Raw genomic sequence first — 14913 nt, forward strand, 5'->3', positions numbered from 1 at the left:
GAAGCCTGTTTTTAATTTGCCAGCTGACTTTGCCAGTTCTGTTTTCCATGCGAGTGTTTTCTGACATACTCCACTTGAAGAACATACCACCTGAGAAGCAACCAGACAGCATTGCAAGTATCAGAATTCCTTCTGGAATGTGGGTAGTGTTCATTCATTCCGTCATAGGCTGTGAAATACGGACCACTTGTTTCAGTCATTTTATGCGGTGCAGTAGTACCTATAATTAAGGTCATATATGTTATTTTAAAAAGCATATTTTCAAAGTTTTAGGATTAGTTTCACACACCAGAACAAATCGAATTCCTTCATCCAAGCTGTGTCCTTGTGTATTACTGTGAGGATTACTTTGTATGTTCATCACAGACACACATACACACAAGGAATGCAGGCATGAACGCACACACACACACAAGTCATTTCAAATCAGGAAAATGTGTTTATTTAGATATTGTTATTGTGGCTCACATTGAAATGTCTACATCTTTAACAAGTACAGAAAAAAGAATGAAATAAAGAAGAATATTATCGATTCAAGTTCATTCTTGCCATGGCACTCGCCTATTGACCGTGGAGGATAGAGAGACTTGGAGAAGGAGAGGATGCTCACTCCAGCCAGACAATGAGAGAATGGAGGGAGTAGGTGCCATATGTCTCAACACTTTAAAGGGCTGCCCAGCCCATACACCCAGGCAAGAGAAAAGAGCATACAAAAGTTCAATTGTCCAACAAAAAGAGAATCAAAACAATGACAATATATTAGCAGTTGGTACAGATTGAGACATTCAGCTGTGACACTACCAAAATGTATTCCGCTGACTCAAGCAATCCTGCAGTTGGAGAACAGATGTGATGGAAATAAAGAAAACTGTTTATTAGATTGACATTATCAATGAGAATATGATGATAATGACATTCTGAGGGTGAATATTTTAATATTCAAATGTGTCATTCCATTTCAGCAGGAAGAGAGAGAGAAAGAGAGTCACTATGTATTGTATTGTCTGCGTTGTTTTTCATGAGAATATGAAAAACACAGTTATCCAAGTCGTGACTAAAAGGTTACTAAACGTTGTGACAATTGTTCAACAGAAAGAGACCGTATACAGCTAAGTTGATTAATGCATCTTTAGACAGGAAATTATTTAAACAAACAAACAATACGAATCTGATTCTGGATACAAAACTAATACATTTTCTTTCTCACAAAAAAACTACATTGGACTACTTTTACAAAAGCATGGCATCCTCACATACACCCAGAGTACATCATTGACACAAATAGCTTTGATGGACACCAAAAATAACTTCAAATGCATCACAAATAAATGTTTCAAATACATTACAAATCTAGATCATTTCAATTATATAGATGCATATTATCTGAAGGCCTATGCAGTGCACAGTTTATTGTATGTGAATCCATGTCAATACGCACACTCTGGTTATTCTACATCCCCTATCTTGCCACAAGATGGCAGCAGCTGCTCACTTCTTCCAAGAGCAAGATCTCAATATGATTATGCTGCAGAGATATCCAATCTAGGCCAGAGTGAAATTTGGTACACACAATACAGGTCTTTGTGATTTTGAAAGGAACCCATATGGGAGTCTGTATTATCATGTCTGCACAGTAATGGAGCAGCTTTAGAATATAGTCTGAACCGATAGTGAGATGATATCTTCTGTGTGTGTGTGTGTGTGTGTGTGTGTGTGTGTATGTGTGTGTGTGTGTGTGTGTGTGTGTGTGTGTGTGTGTGTGTGTGTGTGTGTGTGTGTGGTGTGTGTGGTGGTGGGTGCTCTATACTGAAGCTGTTCATCAGCGTTTGTCCGTTTACAGTTATTTTGAGTGTCGTGTAATTATTTCTAGCCATTATTCCATTGCTTTGTAACATTAAAGAGCAAAGTAAGAAAGTGAGTTGTGAATGAATGGTTCCCCTGACATGGAAGAGAAGACTAGCGTTGCAGTGAGGGACCTCAAGGTCACAGTGACCTTGCCCTATCCACTAGTCTCATTAGTTCTAAGGAGTCACTCCTCACCTCTTCACAAGGACCATATCTATTATACATTCTCTCTCCCTCTCTCTCTCTCTCCTTCTCCCCCCTCCCTCTCTCTCCCTCTCTCCCCCTCTCTCCCCCTCTCTCTCTCCCTCTCTCTTTCCAGATTTTTTGCTCACAGATTTGCCGACAGTACCTACCTACATTCATTCATTCATTCATTCATTTAATTTTAATACTTACCATCCAAACTTAGAAGCTCTCTTTCTCACTCACACGTTCACACATTAAAATCACTCATTCATTCACTCAATCATTCACACATCTGCCACCATCTCTCTCCCTTCATAATTCTTTTCCAAAGTAGTGTTAAAACTTTACACTTTTGCGCACTTTCTTTGCCTTCTCCTCTGTCTTTTCTTCTGTCTTTTCCTCCTCTTTCTCTTCCTCCTCTTCCCCTTCATCCGGCTTCTCTGATTGGTCTATGGTGCTGGTCGCTTGGGGGTCTATGGAGACAAGAGGTGACGTCAAAGAACAGCAGCACACACTGGTCTCCTTCAAATCAAACCACTAACCTTTTACACAAGTAAGCTTGAAGACTACTTAGATTTGTGGATTTTGATGTTGCATAAAAGACATGCAGGGAAGGTAAACAAACAACACTAGGGAAAAGAGGTTAATCAATTCATGGGACATCATAATAACTCTACTCCCAAACTAGTCTATGGTAATCTGGTTCTACTTGTCATTTCCTGGTCAGGCATGTGCCTCCTGTGAGTGTGTGTGTAGAAATACATGTGTGTGAAACATGGTCTGAATCAAGTCTGAATCATACCAGTACATATGAAAGTGACTACTGCATAAATGTGCACGTGTATGCAGGCATAATTAGGCAATTGCTCTAGTGAGGATAATCACAGTCTACTTCAATGTATCTTTAAGAGTCCCTGTCTCGCGATGTGTGACACTACAGTCACTCTGCAGCCGTGTTGCGTTCAAACGACAGATTTATAGAAAAATGATGACAGTAATAGCCAATGAAACAGCGTTTAACGATGCTACAGGAGGGATTTCATTAGGAAGCTCTGCCATCTGGGCTGGCAGCCCAGCATCCGTACTGATGCCACAGAGAGAGCAGACTGTTAGCCTGTTAGCCGTGGCTAGGCATCTCTGGCCCCTGACTGGCACAGGGCAGGATGGAAGCACAGGGAGGTCTGTGGTGCTCTCTGATAGATTTGGTGGAGTGATGCTAATATGTGCTAATATAATATCACAGCTACTTGTCTGCAGAGAGGAGTTTATCTGAGGCCCTGCTGTTTTGAACACGGCATAGTGAAACATTCAGCCCATTTGACTGAAAAGTGGGCACTGAATAAAAATGGCTATACACACAGCTAAACATGTAAGCTGGTTACACCATTGGTCAAAGCATCAATGCGATTACATGAGTGAGTGTATATAGTGTGTTACTGCTTGACAGTGTATGGAATCCCTATCTCACCAGCAGCTTTGGTGGGGAATCTTTCCTCCCTCTCCTCATGACAGGGGTAGTCATCGTACTCCTCCCCCTCAAAGGGGTCTTCCAAGGGGGGGTAGACACCCAGGTTTTGCATGTGTGCCTCAGCCATCTTCTGGACGGCTGGACGCACACATACACATACACAGGATACACAGGAACACACACAGGGACAAACACAGGGACAAACACAGGGACAAAGGGAGAGAGGGATAGCTTCAACACTGTCAACGTTACCATGCTTCATACGGGCTTTCAGATGCATGCCAGACAGACAGATAAGCAGCCAGCCAACCAGACAGACAGACAGATAGACAAATTGAGGGGCAGAATAGCCAGCACTTTCATGTTTTGTAGTTTGTAATGGACTGGTATTATACATTTGTGTCCTTTTCTCTTTCCTGCATTTGTTTTTATCCTTTCATTTCTCCTGTCTGGTCCCCTGTTCTTTTGCTCTCTAAACAATGCTGACTCACCCCGTTCTCTCTCTCTCTCTCTCTCTCTCCATCTCCTACTACTCTCTCTCCTCTCTCTCTCTCTCTCTCTCCTCTCTCTCTCTCTCTCTCTCTCTCTCTCTCTCTCTCTCTCTCTCTCTCTCTCTCTCTCTCTCTCTCTCTCTCTCTCCTCTCTTCTCTCTGAGCCTGCTGAACTAATGAAGATGGTATACTGATACAGGAACACAGAGTGGGTTATTATAATAACACTCTACATGCATACAGTAATCCCCTTTAATATTACATCTACTGACAAGCCTCCAAATAGATTTTTTTCTGGTCTTACTAGCACATGCTCTATGTTTATGGCTCTGCGTGCAACAACAAGTATAAAGCAACATTTAGAACTGTGTGTGTGTGTGTGTGTGTGGTTGTGTGTGTGTGTGGGTGTGTGGGGTGTGTGTTGGGTGTGTGTTGTTGTGTGTGCTTGCGTCGTGCGTGCTGTGCGTGCGTGCGTGCGTGGTACGCTGTGAGACGTGCGTGCAGTGCTTGCGTCGTTGCGGCGTGTGTGTGTGTATCTGCAGCTGTATACACTCCTTTGGTAATCCTGGATGATCCAGAGCTGCACAGACTCACTCAGTGTCTCACAGCTGTCACACTCTCTAATCTATCACTCTCCCTTTTTCTCTCTCTCTCTCACTCTCTCCCTCTCTCTCTCTCTCTCTCTCTCTCGTTATGTGCATAGAAACAAAACATGTGTATACATTTCTATAGAAGAAATCCCTCTTGCACGTAGATACAGTATAGAACCTACTCTTATAAAGACACTCCAGCTGATTGACGTGACTTGTATTAATTTGTCACGTGCATCTTACCCCACTGCCCCCATTTCACAAATAATACAATCAGGAGACAACAGAACAGTAAAGCAAGGTAAACACAGTATCAACACAGGGATAATTCACCATACAGAGGACATGTATACACGACTTACTCAGTCATACTCTTAGGTATACTCTTACCTTTCAGGGATGGTGGCTGATACACATTTGGGTTGACTCGCTTGGGCTTGAGTACCCCATTCTCTCCTACAATCCACTGTGGAAGGAAGAACAAGTTGAATGTGGCCTGCAATTTTGAAATTACGCAACCGTTCATATGACTGTAGGGTGACATGCAGTTATCCTCTGAGGTACTAGGGGCGCTCTGTTACCTGATGGSTGGACTGATCATCCTCAGGAGAACACTGGTCTGCCACTCTGAACAGTGTTGCAGGTGTAGGCCGCCGGCGCCGGATCTAGACACGCACGAGAGAGAAGTAGAGAATCATCCAACATCCTTTATTTCTGTGTGAGGCTGTGCTGAAGAGTAAACAACAACAAAGTCCCGGCCAATGTTGTCACCAATACCCTGAGTGACTTGCTAAGCTCTTGATGAAGTGTTAAAAACTCATAAATCAAGTCTCTGTGTAGAACGTTTCTAACATGCAAATAGAAATTCGGTATTTTGGGTGCCAGCCATCTCATCGGGGCTTGTAATGCGTCCAGTTCTCCTAATTTGACTCCAGGCAAAGAGTCAAGTTTGAGTACTGTCGGGACAGGTCAGGGGTCAGAGGTTAGGGGTCAACAATTGGTCATCAGAACAGAGGACATCCAATTATGTCACATAGATCCCTTTCCTGCAGTTGAATGACCAAAGCGCCCTCTAGTGGCCTCATGTGTGCAATGTTATTAGTATTTTTCATAAGGGGGGGAGATTGGCGGAATCTAACCCCAACATCAGGTTAGTGTTACTGCCCTCCTCTCTCCTCCTCTCTCCCCTCCTCTCTCCAGCCTCTCTAGACCAGTGGCAGGCAGACTGGAGCTCACTCCCCTTGAGTTTCCTGTTTACTATATATCCTGTAGTACACGCGCTCTGTTCCAATGGGTAACCTGCTACCCACTCTAACTGGGTGCTCACAGTATGCGACAGACGGCTCTCTCATTCTGTCAGCACTGGCATTCTTAAGCTACTGTACAAGGTTAATTAATTTGACAATGGAAGGAATGCAGAGAGAGGGTCAAGGAGAACGGTTTATGGGGCCTTCTGTTCTGTAGTTTTAATTCCAGGTAGACCCCACTGTGAAGGTTTGGCAACAACACTCGCAAGCACACAGTCTCCAACAGTCTAAAATAGATCAAGCAGAAAACAGTTTGCAAACTAGCTGTGGTAAGTTGTTTTGGATACATGCATTCAGGTCAGATGAATAGCGCAGTACAATATGGATGGAAGCCTGGAAAGTCAAACAGAGAAGTTCATGACAAGTCTCCTCACTGGGCACACAATTGGGTAATATTTAGTACGTTGATCAATGAGAGTCCAACCTATTTTCCCCCACTCAAAAAGACAGCCAAAGGTTTGTGGAGTTCCCAATGTGTTAACAATATTATTTTTAACCATCTAAAACAGAGGTTGTCAAATTGGGGTACACCGCCAGATCTCCTTTTTTTAAATATATATCCTTTTTTTAATATACATTTTTGGGGGGTAATATTACTAACAACAGATTAAAAGACTTTTGGCCAAGTATCTGTGGAATAAGTTAAAAGTGTGTAAAAAAAAAAAAATACACTGTAAAATTACTCATTTACAATCAAATCAATCAAATCCAATTCCACATGCATCGTAAACAACAGGTGTAGACTAACTGTGAAATGCTTACAATGTATGTTCTTAATCCTGGGCAACACGAGCCTGGGAGGCTCACAGGGATATTGGTATCTACAGTACTCCACCAATTATACATTTTTCTATTCAATACTACCCCCCCCCACCCCCAAGTTTATTTTATTTTACATAAATGCACTGTAATTTAAGCTTTAAAACGGCAAAGTTTTCTCTCAGTGTTGAATGGCAGGTTATCACCCTCAAAGCTGCAACAGTCAAAAAAGATTTCTGTCCCATGACAAAATGTGTAGAATTACAGGAAATTTGATTGAAAACTGCTAAATGTTCTCTCTGATGCCAGGAGGCCTTTAAATGTTCTTTCCCCGGGCCCGAGGCTTCCTCCAGTCATGTACTGCAGACGTCATAGTAAAACTCCTTGTAGGCTATTGTTAAAGCACTCGAGTTGTGTTCTGATTATGAACGGGTCTCTGATGAATTTGCTAACACAAAAGGGGTTCCAGGCCCCAAAAGGTTTGAGAACCCCTGATCTAAAATTACAACCAAATTCCAATGAAAAGATCAATGCCTGATATTTGGTTTAGTTGTCACTTAAATGTGTTATCACTGCGCTTCCAACCATTTAAAAGCACATACAAGTTCAAATGGGAATACAATGTCAGATGTTTTGTGTATTTATACTTAAAGTACTTAATACTTTATTTATACTTAACTTAATGTGTTATCACTGTGTTTGATCAAGCAGCATGTTCAAATGACCTAGATTGCAGTTAGTTGAGATTACATTAAAGTACATGGTGCAAGGGATCAATGCTGTTTTAGATTCTATGCGGATTATTATAGCAATTGTGAAGATTTCCACAGACCTGCAAACCTGAACATGCACGCTTTTTATGATTACATAAGAAGACATTTATTGTTACAGTAACCTCAAAATGTGGCCATGGATGTGTTATTCATTTTAAGGTTAAATGGATATTGCTACATTAGTTTGGAAAATAGCCTTCACATTAGGCTATTTGCTGTCTTACAAAAGTAATGTTGAATTGTGTTTTGTTGACAACGCAACCCAATATCAACTTTCTAAGGAGATGCATCTTCTGCATGGATAGCCCCATCGGTGCCACTGAGCTTGGCTTTAATTCCAACTTGTCTACAAATTAATTAACAATTGATTTGTTGTATTTCTGTGTTCATTTCAACCAAAAATCTACATACGGTTGAATCTCTATTCTTTAACTTTTATTTTTGGTTGAATGGAGAAGTGAATCCCACATATTTATTATTAGCTTGTAGATTCCATTTGAAATCAACCAAAGCTTGAAACCCTAGGCCTAGAGTTGAAGTCGGAAGTTTACATACACCTGAGCCAAATACATTTCAACTCAGTTTTTCCACAATTCCTGACATTTAATCCTCGTAAAAAATTCCCTGTCTTAGGTCAGTTAGGATCACCACTTTATTTAAGAATGTGAAATGTCAGAATAAAAGTAGAGAGAATGATTTATTTCAGCTTTTATTTCTTTCATCACACTCCCAGTGGGTCAGAAGTTTACACACACTCAATTAGTATTTGGTAGCATTGCCTTTAAATTGTTGAACTTGGGTCAACGTTTCGGGTAGCCTTCCACAAGCTTCCCACAATAAGTTGGGTGAATTTTGCCCTATTCCTCCTGACAGAGCTGGTGTAACTGAGTCAGGTTTGTAGGCCTCCTTGCTTGCACACGCTTTTTCAGTTCTGCCCACAAATTTGCCATAGGATTGAGGTCAGGGCTTTGTGATGGCCACTCTAATACCTTGACTTTGTTGTCATTAAGCCATTGTGCCACAGCTTTGGAAGTATGCTTGGGGTCATTGTCCATTTGGAAGACCCATTTGCGACCAAGCTTTAACTTCCTGAATGATGTCTTGAGATGTTGCTTTAATATTTCCACATAATTATCCTCCCTCATGACGCCATCAATTTTGTGAAGTGCACCAGTCCCTCCTGCAGCAAAGCACCCCCACAACATAATGCTGTCACGCCCTGACCATGGAGAGCTTTATATTCTCTATGTTGGTTAGGTCGGGGTGTGACTAGGGTGGGTCATCTAGGTAATTATATTTCTATGTTGGCCTGGTATTTTTCCCAATCAGAGGCAGCTGTTTTTCATTGTGTCTGATTGGGAATCATATTTAGGCAGCCATTTCCCCTTTGTGCTTTGTGGGATCTTGTTTTTGTGTAGTGCCTGTGAGCACTGCATTTTCTTCACGTTTCGTTTGTTCGTTTATTGTTTTGTTTTGCTTTGAGTTTCACATAGTAATAAAATATGTGGAACCCAGACCACGCTGCGCTTTGGTCCAGTTATCATGACGATCGTGACAGAAGATCCCACCAACAACGGACCAAGCAGCGTGCCCAGGAGGAAAGCCAGGAGTGGAGGACATCCTGGACGTGGGACGAGATTATGGCAGGAGACAGAAGCCTGCCATGGAAGCAGGTGGAGGCAGCGAGGGAACAACAACGACAACACCGGGGTTCACGGCCACGACGGAAGCCCGAGAGACAGCCCAAACATTTTTTTGGGGGGGGGCACACGGAGTGGTCGGCGACGCTGAGGGGTGAGTTAGAGACCGAGGAGGAATATGGGGACAGATTGAGCAAGGAGTGGGCGGCGAAAGTTGAGGGGATTGAACCAGAGCCAAATCCCCGTACTCACCGTGGGGAGCGTGTGACCGGTCAGGCACCATGTTTTGCGGTGATACGCACTGTGTCTCCGGTGCGTTCTGTGCCAGCTCCTCGCACTTGTCGTGCTAAAGTGGGTATCTGTCCAGGACGGGTTGTGCCGGCTCAGCGCGCCTGGTCTCCAGTGCGCCTTCACAGCCCAGTGCSTCCTGTGCCAGCTTCCCYCACTTGCCGTGCGAAGGTGYTKATTTGTCCAGSACGCGTTGTACCAGCTCTACGCTRCAGACCTCCAGTGCGCCTCCACAGTCCAGTACGTCCTGTGCCTCCTCCCCGCACTCGCCCTGAGGTGCGTGTCACCAGCCCGGTGCCACCTGTACCGGCCCCACGCATCAGGCCTCCAGTGCGCCTCCTCAGTCCAGTACGTCCTGTGCCTGCTCCTCGCGCTCGTCCTGAGGTCTGTGTCACCAGCCCAGTACCACCAGTGCCGGCCCCACGCACCAAGCTTCCGGCGACAGTTCCCAGTCCAGAGCTTCCGGCGACGTTTCACAGTCCGGAACCTCTGGCGACAGTTCCCAGTCCAGTGCTTCCGGCGACAGTTCCCAGTCCGGAACCTCCAACGACGGTCCACAGTCAGGGACCTCCTACGACGGTCCAGGGTCCGGAACCTCCTGAGACGGTCCACAACCTCCTGAGACGGTCCACGGTCCGGAACCTCCTGAGACGGTCCACGGTCTGGAACCTCCAGCGGCGGTCCAGAGCCTCCAGCGGGGGTTCTCAGTCCAGAGCCTCTGGCGACGGTCTACGGTCCGGAGTCCCCAGCGACGACCTACAGTCCGGAGTCATTTGTACAGATGAACGTGGTACCTTCAGGCGTTTGGAAATTGCTCCCAAGGATGAACCAGAATTCTTTCTGAGGTCTTGGCTGATTTCTTTAGATTGTCCCATGATGTCAAGCAAAGAGGCACTGAGTTTGAAGGTAGGCCTTGAAATACATCCACAGGTACACCTCCAATTGACTCAAATGATGTCATATTAGCCTATCAGAAGCTTCTAAAGTCATGACATAATTTTCTGGAATTTTCCAACCTGTTTAAAGGCACAGTCAACTCAGTGTATGTAAACTTCTGACCCACTGGAATTGTGATACAGTGAATTATAAGTGAAATAATCTGTCTGTAAACAATAGTTGGAAAAATGACTTGTGTCATGCACAAAGTAGATGTCCTAACCGACTTGCCAAAACTATAGTTTGTTAACAAGAAATTCGTGGAGTGGTTGAAAAACAAGTTTTAATGACTCCAACCTAAGTGTGGGTAAACTTCCGACTTCAACTGTAGGTGTATTGTCTATTTTTAGTTGAATCCTGGGCTGAATTGAAACTATAGCTGTTAATTACTTCCCAAATGTTATATAGGCCTAAATAGTATAATATTGACGACATATGATTGATCATTAATTTGCTTTGTTGAAACTACCCTTAGATTCACTGTTGCTACTAAGTTATTCTATGTGGACATTTCTCAATAATAGTTCTCACCATAGCACATTGGTATTAGTCAGTGTCAATTATTGAAGCTAAGCTTTGTTGAGCTGGGTTCAAACTCTGGATGGGAGACCTATGAGGTAGCTGTAGATCAAATCAAGTCACATGGTATTGGTCACATACAAGAGTTTGGCAGATGTTATTGTGGGCGTAGTGAAAGGCTTGTGTTTCCAGCTCCAACAGTGCAGTAATATCTAACAAGTAATATCTAACCATTTCACAACAATACTCACCAATCTAAAGTAAAATGGAATTAAGAATATCTAAATATTTGGACGAGCAATGTCGGAGCGGCATAGACTAAAATACAGTAGAATAGAATACAGTATATACATATGAGATGAGTAGTGCAAAATATGTAAACATGATTAAAGTGACTAGTGTTCCTTGGTTAAAGTGGCCAGTGATTTCAAGTCTACAGTATATAGGGCAGCAGCCTCTAAGGTGCTCTCCAGTAGGAGGTGCTGCCCAGACTACGTTTCTTTTTCTTAGAGTGGCTATTACGTCGAAAATGACGTTGTTTCAAATGTGAAAATTAAACATATTTTATACAAGCTTTGTCTGTGTTGAATATTGGTTACCATCATCACATAATCCCGTGGTTGAAATTTTACCTTCAAAACAACAGTTTACGCTGATGACTTTTTGTTCAAATCCAATGTATTTTCCACGTAGACAACAGGTCACAATACGTTGACAAATGAAGTTGAAACAATGTTGATTTAACCAGTTTGTAACCAGCTCTAGATCCAGATCAGTCAACCTTGGCCATAGCCTGAACATTTGCTCCTCTCTGTTTATGGTGTCACACAACATCAGTAGCACTTCTCTATTTTCCATGAAGTTGCTCTCTGGATGTGTTTGACCCTGCGAGTCTCATTGCTCTAGTTAACCAGGGCAGACAGGGTCTGCATCCCAAATGTCACCCTATTCCCTACATACAGTAGAGCACTACGTTTGACCAGAGCCCCATGTGCCCCGGTCAAAACTCTGGTCAAAAGTAGTACACTATAGAGGGAATAGGGTTCCATTTGGGAAACCTCCCGGGTCTGGGAGCTGTGCGTCAGTGCAAGCAGGTCACTGTTGCCAAAGCACAGGCTTGGTGGGCCACACAACACATCATAATCTCCTCATGACGGTTCTGTATCTCTCCTCACTTCCCCTCTATCCCTCTCTCTCACTCACACTCGCTCTCATCCCCCACTTCCAATTCCACTTCATCCTCTCCTCCCTTTATCCTGTTCACCCCACATATCATTCTTCATTCCTTGACAGTGACATGACATTGTCCTCGATCCCCCTCCTCTGTTTCTTTACGACCTTCTCTCTCAACCTCCCCCTCTCTCTCCTATCGTTTTCCTCTTTCTCTCTCGCCCATCACTCTTCCCTTTCCCCACATCACCGGGCTGTGCCCACCGGGTTTTGTCATCTCATCATGGCGCTCAGCTTGAATGACGTCTCTCCACTCCCTCGGCGGGAGACGTCCCAGCAGGGCTCCCTCACTGTGTGACCCCCTACGTCTCCTTCTCTCTCCACTGACATGGCGAGGGGCTCTGGTTGTTGCTGTGGCTGCTGCTGCTGGTCAGCCTGTCTGACACCTGATACCTCTGCTGGATAAAACCAACCCCCTCGCCTGCCCGCCTGCCTGAGGTGGTGGTGGAAGAGTGGGTAAGACAGAGCACAGCAGACCAGATGCTAACCAGGCCCATGTCCCAGCTACTATACTGGGATGCTTCGTGGTCTTATACGTACTGCCAATCCAGGTATGCAGAGGACTGATCTTCCTAGGGCTCTGGTGTGAGCTCTGAGATGTCGTTGTTCTTTAGAGGAAGAGAGAGGAGACAGAAAAGAACAGAGAGGTAGACGGAGCAAGATAAATTAAAATAACAAATGTCAAGGGAGCTCAAAAAGGTAGAGAGAGAGCGAGAGAGAGAGCGAGAGAGAGAGACAGGGGGATAGAGCAAGCGTATGTGTTTTTGCCCTAGAGCTGAAAGGGTGTTGCTGGATAATTGAGGTCATTGTGGTATAACAAAATGATTTATACAGTATGTGTGTGTGTGTGTGTGTGTATGGACCCTCCGAGTGTGTGTGTGTGAGTGACTCAGCTCTTACTAACAACACAACTGGCCTCCCCATGTTAATGAAGAGACGATAATGTTTAACACTAAACCTCTTTACCTCCACTCCTACCTGTAGACTACTAGGGCTGCTAGAGTGATTCATGACTTCCTGTAATGGACCAATGAATGGCGTCAAGCTGCTTCCAGGAAAAGGTCACCGTCGATTATAGAGAAGGTGAGTATATACAGTTATAAACGCATAGAGGGGTCGGGTGAGTAACAGCTATTGTGACTAGCATCAATGCACACATGCCATTTCCAAAAATAATGTACAGTGTGTACGGGTCAACACACAGACACACAGCTGGCATTTCTCATACACATACACACACACATCCGGCTGGGTGACGGTCGCAGCAGGGCGGATGACGGTGGGAAAGGCCAGATGACATAACACACAGCCACTTGTAATTTTCCAGTCTTTCAATCGCCCCACTTCTGTAGTTACGTAAGATCGTCTGTGACTTTCACATGTGCGCTTTTATATTGGGCCACAGCATGTGAGATTACTCCTGTTATACTTTACCCCCCTCTCCCACCCTCTCCAACTCTCCTCAGTTGCAGCCATTGTTCAGTATCCTTAAGTATCAGTCCCACTGTTTCTGGCCTCTCAGCAGCTCTGTAGGGCAGGATTGCAACCCAAATGCCACCCTATTCCATATATAGCGCACCGGGGTGGGCTCTGTTCAAAGGTAGTCCACTGTATTGGAATAGGGTGCCATTTGGGACTCAGACGTGGGCTGTTGATGAGCTGTCACAGGGACACTCATGGGCTCCACAGGTGGGGCTGCAGCCGGTATGTGTCTCCCCATGGGACTCCCTGTCCCCCCACTGAGCCTACAAGCACAGGGGAAATATTACACCTTCAATAAGAAGGTGCTTGACTGACTCACCTGGTTAAACTAAGGTTAAATCAAAAGGAGACCTTATTTTAACTGATGGTGGGTTAGATACATGCTGAATTAGGGGTAAGTGTGTGTCACCTGGTTAAACTAAGGTTAAATCAAAAGGAGACCTTATTTTAACTGATGGTGGGTTCCATATTGACTCCATTCCAGCCATTATTATAAGCCATCCTCCCCTCAGCTGCAGTGTGTGTGTGTGTGTGTGTGTGTGTGTGTGTGTGTGTGTGTGTGTGTGTGTGTGTGTGTGTGTGTGTGTGTGTGTGTGTGTGTGTAGAGCTGTAGTGATGGTGAGCGGAAAAAGAGATCGTTTTGAACCTACTTTGATTTATGGGATTTTCACACCTCCTCGCTGGATGTTTCTCTTTCTCCATCCTTGGTTCTCCTATAAAACCGTTGGCACTAATGGGCTGTGTGCGTCGACTCAGTGATGGTATTTTAATCAGTAGCATAGGGGTATGGAAAACTACACTGAGCTGGTAGGACCAGGTCAAACCTGCTCTGGGCACAACAACCCTTCTCTGCTCTTCACTCCTGCATGAAATAATGTGTGACAATGACTCAGGTGGGATTCATATGACATGGTTCAATGGTTGACATTGTGTGTGTTTCCTTGTGTGTGTGCATGTCCATGCATGTATAGCACCAGTCAAAAGTACCAGTCAAAAGACACACCTACTTATTCAAGGGTTTTTCTTTATTTTTACTATTTTCTACATTGTAGAATAATAGTGAAGACATCAAAACTATGAAATAACACATATGGAATGTAGTAATAATCAAAAAAGTGTTAAACAAATCAAAATATATTTTATATGTGAGATTTTCAATGTAGCCACCCTTTGCCTTGATGACAGCGTTGCACACTCTTGGCATTCTCTCAACCAGCTTCATGAGGTAGTCACCTGGAATGCATTTCAATTAGGTATGTCTTGTTAAAAATTGAATGTGTGGAATTTCTTTCCTTCTTAATGCGTTTGAGCCAATCAGTTGTGTTGTGACAAGGTATGGGTGGTATACAGAAGATAGCCCTATTTGGTAAAATACCAAGTCCATATTATGGCAAGAACA

The 14913-nt window shown here is 44.0% G+C and overlaps 1 protein-coding gene across 1 annotated transcript in view; it reads right to left on the bottom strand.

Moving 5' to 3' along the window:
- Positions 1-2358: 2358 nt before the first annotated feature.
- Positions 2359-14913, bottom strand: part of ppp1r1b (protein phosphatase 1, regulatory (inhibitor) subunit 1B) — a 27815-nt gene continuing 15260 nt past the window's right edge. The window contains exons 2-5 of the mRNA XM_024135917.2: positions 5162-5245; positions 4971-5046; positions 3500-3637; positions 2359-2504 (exon numbers count right to left, since the gene is read on the bottom strand). Coding sequence (XP_023991685.1) covers positions 2368-2504; positions 3500-3637; positions 4971-5046; positions 5162-5245 — 435 coding nt within the window. The 3' untranslated portion in view covers positions 2359-2367. The remainder of the gene's footprint in view (positions 2505-3499; positions 3638-4970; positions 5047-5161; positions 5246-14913) is intronic.

The sequence above is a fragment of the Salvelinus sp. IW2-2015 genome, unplaced genomic scaffold (genome assembly GCF_002910315.2).
Source record: "Salvelinus sp. IW2-2015 unplaced genomic scaffold, ASM291031v2 Un_scaffold659, whole genome shotgun sequence".
Taxonomy (NCBI): domain Eukaryota; kingdom Metazoa; phylum Chordata; class Actinopteri; order Salmoniformes; family Salmonidae; genus Salvelinus; species Salvelinus sp. IW2-2015.